This window comes from Eptatretus burgeri, chromosome 8, assembly GCF_056783735.1.
Source record: "Eptatretus burgeri isolate ZD-2024b chromosome 8, Ebu_testis_v1, whole genome shotgun sequence".
NCBI lineage: Eukaryota > Metazoa > Chordata > Myxini > Myxiniformes > Myxinidae > Eptatretus > Eptatretus burgeri.
The window spans coordinates 20,048,713-20,060,252 of NC_140968.1; the positions used below are offsets into that span (position 1 = coordinate 20,048,713).

The following is an 11,540-nucleotide window of genomic DNA, read 5'->3' on the forward strand; positions in this document are numbered from 1 at the left end:
GTCGCAGCCCGACTGAATGACATTTATTCCCTCTAGACAACGGGTTTGGGCCTAACTACACATATACTTACCGAGATATCTCACCTAAGGGACCTGAATGGTGGTTTGTGAATTTCGTCAACCACAACAATATTTTCAATTCTGATTGGACGTTCTCTACTGATGCGTCATCACATCCCAAAGGTCGAGATGTGAGGAGCCTGTTCAGTGTTCAGCTCTCTCCTGAACAGGCTCCTCCCACCTCGACCATTAGGATGTGATGACTCATCAGAAGAGAACATCCAATCAGAATTGACTTTGTTGATAGTTGTCTAATAGACTTCTTCTTCATGACTCGGTCACTTTGTGCCAATTTCACCTGAAGAGAGCAAAAAAAAAAAAAAGTGTGTGTGTGTGTGTGTGTGTGTGTGTGTGTGTGTGTGTGTGTTTTTTTTAACCAGATTTGAGCGACCTTACTCGCAGGAAATGTGGGTTTGTGAATAACCCAATCTATGTCTCTGGTTTCCCTGCACTAATTGCTTGTGTTAATTGTGATGCAGGATTGGTTCCACTGCATCAGGAGGAGGGGTTGTATCATTCGGACAACAAGCAGATGATCATTTCATTGTCTATGCAGAAATGGAAGGTAAAATGTTTTTGTTACCTCCACCACCAAAGGTGGACGGGGGTTATGTTTTCACCCGTCTGTCGGTCTGAACAGCATATCTCAAAAGTGGACAGATTTTGACGAAGCTTGGTGGACAGGTTGGGTGTGTGACGACAAATTGATTATATTTTGGTGAATATCCAAATCTGGAACCGGATACGTAAATTAAAAAAAAAAAAAAAATTTCATGATTCTTCACCATTGAGAGATAGCGCCAAAACTGCTACACAACATATTTCAAAAAGTTGTGGACGAGTTTTGACAAAACTTCGTTAGGTGACGAGAACAAGCCAATTCAATTTTGGTTCAGGTCCGGATCCAGATGCGGCCTTCCAGTTGGATACAAAATGTCAACTGTTCAGCCTGGAAGTTCTATTTTTTGACTGCATTCTTCAATAAAGAATACTGTCGTGTTTTTTTTTTGAATGGTGATTGTAATTTTCTTGCAAAAGCCAGTCAGGCTCATGGAGAATCGAGTACTTTTATAAAATTAATTACAAAAGCATTCTTTTTCCTTGAAAGTGCTGTAAGGTCAGAGAATAGAGTGGCACAAGTGTCGTGAGAAGCATTTTTGAAAGGTTTAACATCGTCCATGGACTATATTTTGAGCATCTGATATACCATCTGCCGCAGATCGAAGAAAGAAAAGAAAATTCTGGGCGTGTTCTCCAACTTTAGGAAATGTTTACATTTTGTTTTTGTTTTGCTTTGTTTTTTAATCGAAAATTGAGCCTCATGAAAGAGCGAGTTGACAAAAAGGCAATGAAGTGGCAGTGGGCCACTGTTGGATAAAACAATGGAGAGAGAGAAGATATGTAATGCAGTAAATTGCAAATAAGGGGTTTGAGGTTGGGTAAATGTGGGTAGAAAATATTGTCAATGGAAAGGGAAAGGGGTGGGCGGTTAATATGAAATGGAGATTCATAACTTATTTGATTGAAGTCCTGGGGGTAAGAGCTTAATCAAACAATCTCTCAAAAGCATTGCTGTTATACAAGTGTTTAAAATAAATAATTAAAGCCTCATCATATTCTCCACCTCCTCCTCCCATGAAAAGGGGTGAGGTCCAGTGGTATTATTCTTCTGCTTTGCCTTGACCACGATACTCCTCCATTTCCCTCTGTCCTCAGCCAACCCTATCCGCTCTCCAACCACCTCCACCTAATTGATATCCCTTTCACACAATCTTTACATCTCAGCCATGGTCTACCTCTCCCTCAACCTATCCTCTCTTTGCCATTCTCTCTTCCTCCAGCCCACTTTAGCTGGATTTTTACCAATCTCCCCATCAAACTTATTTACACACCAATCTCCTCCCTCACGTCATCAATCCTCCTTCTATCCAGCCTCTTGACTTCCACAATCCTCCGGACTCAGTTGTTCTCACAAACCTGCAGCCTCTGTTGTCTCTCTGTCAGTAAAACCTGTATCTCACTGGGCTGCGACAGCTCGTGACTAGTTGGAGACACCAAATTGCGATAAAACCGATAATTTTCACTTGGAATCACACTGAATTTATACGAAAACACATTTGCGTATGTCTCACGAATATCGCACGAATGTCCCACGAACTCCCGGCGAAATTTGGGATGAACTTCGCCTGGAGTTCGCATACATGTCGCACGACATTCGCACGACGTTGAGGTGACAAAACAGATTTTTTTGGCACATGCAACTGTCGCGCGACGGTCACACGACGGTCGTGCGACCATCGCGCAAATGTCGTGCAACAGTCGCACGACAATTGAGAAATCGGGACTATATATATATATATATATATATATATATATATATATATATATATATATATATATATATATATATATATATATATATATATATATATATATATATATATATATATATATATATATATATATATATATATATATATATATATATATATATATATATATATATATATATATATACATATATACCGGGCGTAGTGGCGTGCGCCTGTAATCCGGCGACTCGGAGGCTTGGGTTGGAGGATCGCTTGAGGACGGGGGCTCTGCACTGGGCAGGGTGTAGAGCAGCCTGGAATCATGGCGAAACCCAAATCCTGATCCCTGTGTCGTAAGAGGCGACCAGGGTTGCGTCAGGAAGGGCATCCGGCGTAAAACCTGTGCCAAAAAAGTATGCGGATCATAACGGATGATCCGCTGTGGCGACCCCTAACGGGAGCAGCCGAAAGATGAACAACATATATATATATATATATATATATATATATATATATATATATATATATATATATATATATATATATATATATATATATATAGTTACGTTTGAGGGGGGGTATGCATTCAAAGGGTAATTAGGATGTTTAATTAGGTATGCCATGCTGTTCGAGTGTACCAGGATCTCGATGTAATAAGTAGCAATTCAGTGGTGATAAGTTGTCTAGTAAATGTCCATTTCTTCAAGGGGGAAATGATAATTGTCACGTAATTAGATAGGGATACGGGATAGGGTAAGTGTGTCTGCGTAAAACCCTTTTAGTATTCTCTGGAGGCTTGCCGTGACGTCACAGGACAGTGCTACGGATGGCTTTGCCCCGTGATCACGATTGGCGAAAGGCGACGGCGCAGGGCCAATAAAACGGCTCGATTGGAAGTGACGAGGACGGGAGGATAAAAAGGTTCTGTTCGGGGTCGAAAAGGAAGAGGAAGAAGATCGGGACAGAAAGACCGTTTTTTTGGGGTGGAGGTTGTTGTGCTGGGAGCGTGCTTGTTGTTGCGCCGATTCGGCCCTGGTTTCATCGTGTCTTGTTGCCTTGCTGAGCCTCGTGCCTCACCTTGGTTGGCTCTGGGGTTCTGCTGGCTCGGAGTACGGGGTCGAACGGCGGGCGGACCTGCCTCCCTCTCCTGCTCGCAATTTGGCGCCAGAACTGGTTCCCTGGCGGCTGTGAGCGGACTTGGGCCAAGACCAGGAGGTCGACAGCACCACGGTTTCTCCTGTCCCCCTGACGAGAGCAAGGCCAGCTCGTCCGACGCCAATCCAGGGACTGTTGCGTCCACACCACGGTCCAGCCTGACCACCAGGAATAGCTACGTTGTGTGTGTGTGTGTGTGTGTGTGTGTGTGTGTGTGTGTGTGTGTGTGTGTGTGTGTGTGTGTGTGTGTGTGTGTGTGTACCTGGCGCCTTAGAGGGTTTGAGATTGGTATATCCATTGGAATTGTCTGTGTTTTCCCCACGCCCGATCCCACACCGTCCCGTCGAATCGCCCCGGATCCCTCTTCTTGCCGAGTCTTGTTATTTCTGGTTGGAGGAATAAACGTTATCAACTCGGTGAAAAGCGACTCGTGCCACCTTCCTCGTCCCGTTTGCGGTCGAGCGATTAGAACCGCCATCTTTGGGTTATAAATAAATAAACCGCCTCCATCGTTTCGGCTCATTCTACGTTGGCGGGACTGTTCAAGTCCCGTGAACGTCACAATATGTATATGTATACATATATGGCCTCTCCCTTCCAGCAATCATATTGTCATTTGGGAAACGAGTAAGAGAGTACCTGACTGAGTACTGCAATGGTGTGGGAGCTGTGCCCTGGCAGAACAGGATGGTGGGATTACAGGAGAATGCTGACCAAGCCTGATTGTTCAAAGTGTTCTGTTACTTGTCAATGTTGCACCCACAAACATTGTGTGTGACCCAATTGTTCATCTGCCTTGATTGGGGCTTGTGGGTGTGACCATATTTTGTGTGTGACCTAATTTATGTAAAAATGTGTGACGTAATTAAGGAATGATGGGAAAGTGAAAAGTTTGCATTGAAGGCCATTACTCAGAACAGGAGAGAAAGAGGACAGACCATGCTGGTTTTACAATTTGGACTACGAGTTGTTGTTTTTTTTTAAGTCGTATCTGGATTGAACTATTGTGAATCTATCTACATTACATTGCATGGATAACATGTGGATTTCTCTGTATATATTAAATTGAGTAGACAATACATTGTGCAAATTTCAGATTAATTTCTTCTGAAAATATTCTCTATTGAATCGCAGTTTTGTCGCGCTCTCAGGGATCCCAGGACAGATTATCATTTTTTTTTCTCCAATCAGTCACAATTTAATTCATAGGTCGCCAATCCCTCACAAAGTTGTCTCACATTTGTCGCACCTTCTGACTCATGGAAACTAAATTGAGAAGGGTTCGAGACAACCGCGACGACTGACTATTTTGAGAAAATTTGTCGCACGAATTTTTTGAACATGTTCAACATTCCAGCGACACCAGAGCGACGTCCTGTGACTCGTGCGAGGAAATTGAGAACCACCGCGGACGTTTCTAGACATTTTGGAAAATCCCGTTCGCATTTTATCACGAGCTGTCGCAGCCCAGTGAGATGCAGGTTTAAAGGTAGGCCGGCATTACACAAGACACCAAAACCTTCCCTTTCAATCTCCTTGATATTTTTCTGTCTACCGTCAATCCCTCCACTATCATTCACACATTCGTATCCACCTCTGCACCTCTGCCTCCGACCAACTATCCCCAATTACTGTTCCTCCCCAGATAATCAGACCTATATTCCTTCTCTGATCTCTTTCCCCTCTCACCTGATATGAATTTATTTTCTCTGCTGCCTGACCCACATCACCTCGGTCTTCTCCAGACTCATCTGCAGTCCATGTTATGAGAATGCCTCCTTCCATTTCCCAGTACCTCCTGCATGTCGTGTTTACTCTCTGCCACAACAGCCAGATGGTCCGCATGCAACATCCTCCCCAAAATACCTTTCATTTTTACCCTCCTGCTTACCAACTCCATCACCATGATAAACATGATTGGACTGAAAAGGTTTCCCTACCTCAACGTGATGTTCACGCTGAACTTCTCCGACCACCTTGGACCAACCAAAATGCTTCCCTTTGTTCCCTTGTGCATCCCTTACACCAACCTATCTTCTGCTTCCAGCACTCCCATCCATCTCAGTCACCATCTCTCTCAGGACAGTGTCATAAGCTTTCTCCAGGTCCACCAATCCCAATGCCATTTCACCTTGCATTGCCAACCTCTTCACCAGCTGAACATCCCATCTCTCATCCCCTACCCTTTCTAAACCCATATTGCACTTCGCCGATCTCCATTTTTACACTCTTGCTAATCTGCCTGTCCAGAATCCTCTCCAGTACCTTCATGACTTGACTTAGGAGTGTAATGCTCCTATACTGCCCTGAATCTTGATCACCACCATTCCTCTTCCATAATCGGCACAACTCACCCTGTCCTCCAATCCTCCAGGATCAAACCCTCTTTCATATATGCATTTGGCCTCTTTATCCAACTGACTCCGACTTCTCCCTACATCTCCTCCTCCATGGTCCCCATTAACTCCACTTTCCCCTCTACATAACATGAAAGCTCCAGCTTGCCGTTGCTTCTTCCCCGGGTCAACAGTTCCATAAAAATAGCCTTCACATACATTCAATACTGTCCCCCTCTCTGTCAATAGCCTCCTACCACCATCTTTAACTCTCCTTGCTGCTCTCTAATGTTGCCGATCCAGGTACAATTTAATGTAAATGTTCGCGATGACACAAATATTCTTTTAATGTAAAATGAGTGTGTGTGTGTATGTGTGTGTGTGTGTGTGTGTGTGTGTGTGTGTGTGTGTGTGTGTGTGTGTGTGTGTGTGTGTGTGTGTGTGTGTGTGTGTGTGTGTGTGTGTGTGTATGTGTGTGTGTGTGTGTGTGTGTGTGTGTGTGTGTGTGTGTGTGTGTGTGTGTGTGTGTGTGTGTGTGTGTAGCTCTAATGTTAATGTTCTCTCTGAAAAGTAATTTGCACTTCTACTACTTTAACAGCTCCAGTTATTTCCATCTTTTTGTGGGTTGACCAGGAAAAGTTTTTGCCCCAAGTCTTTTCGAAACCAGTTGGTCAGGTCTGAGTTTGACATTGTCGTGAATGTGGCAGCAATTTGGAATTTGTTCAGAGTTCTGGTGAGAACTCGCCTCTTTTCAAAAGACACCATGGGATACTTTACATCCATCAACTAATGCTAGTAATCAGGATACCCAGTTTAATATCCATCCAAGGGATGGCACTCTTTCCAACAAAGCACAAATCCGACAGTTTATCGTTGGGTTGAGAGTCGAACCCAGGCGAGACAAAACGAGGTTATGTTACCTCTGCTCAATCTTGGCAAATCGCAAGCTAACCAATTGTTAAGCCATCCCTCCTACTTCCACCAGACCTGGTGTTTGCCTAACGGTTAAGGTGGCTGCCTTAAAATCTTGGGGTCCTGAGTTTGAGCCCCTGTTGTGCTGTTGAAATACCACCAGGTGGGTCGACTTGGCCTGTCATCCTTCTGAGGTCGGCAAAATGAGTACCAGCTTATTGGGGTAATAAGCCATTTGAGTATCCTGCGTTGGAGTGGCGACCCTTGTCCTCAGCCAATGAAACTGCCTCAGCAGCCCTATGCGCCTCAAGGCGTGAAAGGAATGGTTGTTATTTACTTAATTACTTACACCACTTACTTAGGTGGGTGTGAGAAGTTTGAAAATAGATACCTTGTCCAAAAACCTCACCAAGTCTCTTATGAGAGTCATGTCATTGGTGAATGCATGTTGGTTCAGAGGGGGTTTTACAATTTGGCCAAGGTATCTTCACATGCATCACAAAATTCTACATTTTTGTAAATTGATACAAGTAAATGTTTAGCCTCACAACCCTTTGACAAAAGTTATATCCAAGCTACATTTTGCCTTGGAGCTTCAAACTTTTGGTATCGCTGATATATCTCAAATGAAAATGAATCGTGTAACTAAATTTTACGAAACATCAGATTACCGTTCACGTTAAAGAAACAAACGGTCATTTATCAGGTTTTGCACTTTTTTAAATTTTAATTCAAGACAAGTAGTCTTTGTGTGGTTTGCCAAATAGGAGATGGATTGGTGCATCAAATGGTACCTGAGTGAAATGCTATACTGTCGGACCCCGCTCTTCGCGGATTCTCCATTCACCTACTAGAACCCACATTCGCAGATCCCCATATTCGTGGTTGATAAAATGCGATCTGGTTCTACATTCCCGGCCATGTACTTCACGTATTTGTGGGGTTTTTTTGGTTTTTTTTTATGGGAGTTTTTCACTGGATTTAAAAATTTTCCCTTTTGAATCACAAACCACGGGGAAAATGAGCCTCCTTTTTTCCCATTGAAACAATGCCCCAACATTCGTTGCATTTTCCAAGAACGGATCCCCCACGGACAGCTGGGCCTGAAAGTATAAACGAATAGATGAACATTATGGTTACAAATTATTTCTCAGCAAAATAAAAATTAGAGTGAAGTCGATGACTCACCATTGTGTCACAACACACCCAGTTCCACCAGGAATGACCCAATATCAAATAGAGGTAAACTTTTTTTTCTCCGTTTTGACCCCATCACCCTAAATCTCCACTCACCCCTTGGGGCATGATCCAGGGGTCAAATCCCATTAAAAAGTTACATATTTCATGCGTCCCCCAATGTTGATTGCATATTCCATTTCATTAAAAATGTTTAAAATGTGTCCGTATTTGCATTTTTCACTATTTGACCCCGACATTTTGAAATGGCACTGCTCTCACACCTTATTGCCACGTGGTGATCATAACTACCAAGTTTGGTGAATTTCTGCCTAACTGTTGAGGAGATAGCGTGACAGACAACAGATTACAATGTCCCCTGTTTTTTGTTTTTTTTTAAACGTGTAGATAAAAAAAATTCATCCACATCATAAAATTTAAGGAACTTTAAGAGCTTAAATTGATGTGATTGTAAAACATTGTCGACTGCTATAATTCATCCCTTCCTATTTTTGCTTTTCAGGAGGTAATCAAAACACTCCATATCCATCAAGCTTTGATTCCTGTGCCTGCATCCTCCTCACAATGAATGTTGAAGAAAGGGTGTTTTTTGTTTGTTTTGTCCCTACTTGTTTCCTGTTTTTCTTTGTTAATATTTATTGAACATTGGGGGACTGGCATGTTACGGCATCCAATTTATTCAAGTTTTTAGTTCATTTGTAAAGGTAACGTTACCAAAGTACGAGTATTTGTCTTTGCAGGCAAAGTATTTGATTGTATTTTGTGCCATTGTGTGGGTGAAGATGACCTGTTCAGATGTCATTTTGCACTTGTAAGTGTTAAAGATACGAGTATTTTTTCACATGCCTTTGAGCACACATAGGGAAAATCCAAATTGCTGCCCCCAGTTTGCAGTGTTAGCAATACCATTACCAATAATTCTGTTTCACCTTTGTGGTGCATATTGCTATCACCACCTGAATGCATAAGGAAATGGTGTAAAGGTTGTGCTTTTTCTTGGAATTGTTCACTTTTTCTCCTGTTGCTCGTTTTGAATATTTTGCACTTTTTTGTATATATGATTGAGGCTCATGAAAGTGCAAGAGGAAAATGGAATTGTCCAAAGCAAAGTGGGAAACACCAACAGCAGAGTAGAAGGGGTGGTGGGGGGGGGGAAGAAAAGACACAAGGGGGTGAAGAAGTTGAAACATAGCAAGCAGAGAAAGGGGAAAGCAGGGAAGAAATTGAAAAGGTACAAACGAATGGACAACTAACAAGCGAAAGAGGGATGAGAGGGGGGAGGGGGAATCGCATCACAATAACCTGAAAAGAGGGAGTGCTTGGCAATGGGGTCATTTTGGGTAGAAGATATAGTCGTGAATGTCTTGAAGCTCTGGAGGGAAGAATAGGACTGAACAGACTGGGAAAGTTGGTTCCACAGGTTAGAGAAAAGAAGAACAAATCAGCAGAGTTGAGCAATGAGACTGGATTTGGGGAGTTTAACAAGAAAGTGGTTACTTGCAGACTCCAGAAACCTGAGAAAGTGGAGGTGGTAGAATACAGAGGCCACCAACCTGTCTACAATGCGAAAGTAACAGGCCAAGACACCCAGCTTTGTCATTGGAGACCAGCCAAAGGGGGAGAGCAGTGAAAGATGTCCTTGCAGGTTATCCAAAGTTCTGGTTGGCCAAGGAAAAAAAAAACCTTGCACAACGGAGGATGCCCAGTTTAGCGGCCATGTTGGAAATATAGTTTGCCAAAGAACGATCACGGCTAATGGTGAGGCCTGATTTAACCTCAAGTGATTTGTTTTGGAAGTTGCATGGAGGGTTTACCAGACCGTCCTTTCAAAGACATGGCGAGTGTATGTGATTTGTCAGGTTTGAAAGACCAATTCCAAGTCCTGCACCATCTGCTGATTCCATTAAGCTCGGCAGAGAGGGAAGAGCTTGCTGCCTGTCTGGAGGATGACAATTATACAATGGAATCAACAGCAAAGAGATGGGGATTTTCCAGGGAATTAGAAAGATCCTTGATGAAGATGAGGAACAAGACTGGACCCAAGACACTGCCTTTGGTTTCAATTCTCAATGAGTTCCATTATTTTATATTCTTTGTTGTCTTTGAATAATTGTAATTGGAAATTTTGGCCTTTTTATTGGTGCTCTTATATTTCAGCCTGGCAAAGGTACCTCATGTTGTGGTTTTTCTGTCTTGCCTAATCACCGAAATATGGAGTCACAAAATACAAACTTGAGGGCACTGAAACTTTAAAATAAACATTTTGTGTATTTACAAAATCAATACATAATTTGTTGTGGCCTTCTGGAAAAAAAATTTTGGTTGTACCAGTCTGGATCAAACTTTGTGCATTTTATGGTGCTCACTGTCACTTTCATCGAGACTCTTTTGTACATCATCATTGATGAAAAGTTGTTTCGTTTACTGCTTCAGTATTGATTAAGGACCCAACATACAAATATAAAATTGTGAAATAAAAGCAATGTTTACAATATTTTTGGGGTTATTGAGAAGGGAGCAGAATTTGAGCACTCCAAGTGTGACACTAATGTGGTCTTGGAAATGTTTGGCAGCAGGGCTTTGATTAATTTTCGTACATCTGATGCGATTTAACTTTTCATCAAATCAAGATTTTCACATATTTATTTTTATTCCGATATCTTATTGTTTAATATAAAGTATTTGTCTCACCTTCTATTGGAAATTGTTCCGAAAGTAATGAATGACGAAATGTTGAGATAAACAGTCAAATATCTCAAACAAATTCTCTTAATGGATAAATATCTCAAACAAATCCTCTTAATAGATAAATATCTCAACAAATCCTCTTAATGGATGAATATCTCAAAAAAAATCCTCTTAATGGATAAATATCAAAAAAAAAAAATTCCTCTTAATGGATAAATATCTCAAAATAAAACAAATCCTCTTAATGGATAAATATCTCAAAAAAAAAATTCTCTTAATGGATAAATATTAAGAAAAAAACAAATCCTCTTGATGGATAAATATCTTAAACAAAGAAATCCTCTTGATGGATAAAAATCTAAAAAAAAACAAATTATCTTAATGGATAAATATCTCAAGCAAATCCTCTTAATGAATAAAAATCTCAAAAACAAATCCTCTTAATGGATAAATATCTCAAACAAACATCCTCTTGATGGATAAATATATCGTAAAACAAATCCTCTTAATGGATAAATATCTTAAAGTGATTTCCAAGATGCTGAACTCTTAGAACTGGAAATAGCAAATACTTTTAAAACCTGGCTGTTGTAATCAATAATGGTTTGGCTTTGAAACAGATAAAATCATTAAACGTACATATGATTAAACATTTATCCTCGTCGTCGTCATGTAATGAAACTGGACGATGACAGCATAGATACAAAATTCCAACAAAAAGACTTTAAAAAAGCAATTATTCAAATTATTAATCATGACTTTTCATGCAATGAGAACATACCTTAAGTTTTTAAGGTGTACATAAACTCAGAAGTGTTGTTGAATGTACCAAAGTTTTCAAATGGAAAAGGCCCTGAAATCGTATTCTCGTGTATTTTGT

General features: G+C 41.2%; 1 protein-coding gene across 4 annotated transcripts in view; it reads left to right on the plus strand.

The window, feature by feature from the left end:
• The window catches only part of LOC147021256 (non-structural maintenance of chromosomes element 4 homolog A-like), a 55,274-nt gene extending 44,808 nt beyond the window's left edge, over positions 1-10,466 (plus strand). For 2 of the 4 annotated variants that reach the window (XM_085891060.1, XM_085891063.1), the window contains 2 exons: positions 540-625; positions 8,475-10,262. In XM_085891060.1, the coding sequence (XP_085747186.1) occupies positions 540-625; positions 8,475-8,540 (152 nt within the window). In that variant the 3' untranslated portion in view covers positions 8,541-10,262. Of the gene's footprint in view, positions 1-539; positions 626-8,474 lie in introns of all 4 variants that reach the window. The other 2 variants (XM_085891062.1, XM_085891061.1) reach the window with 2 other exon arrangements.
• Positions 10,467-11,540: the final 1,074 nt, after the last annotated feature.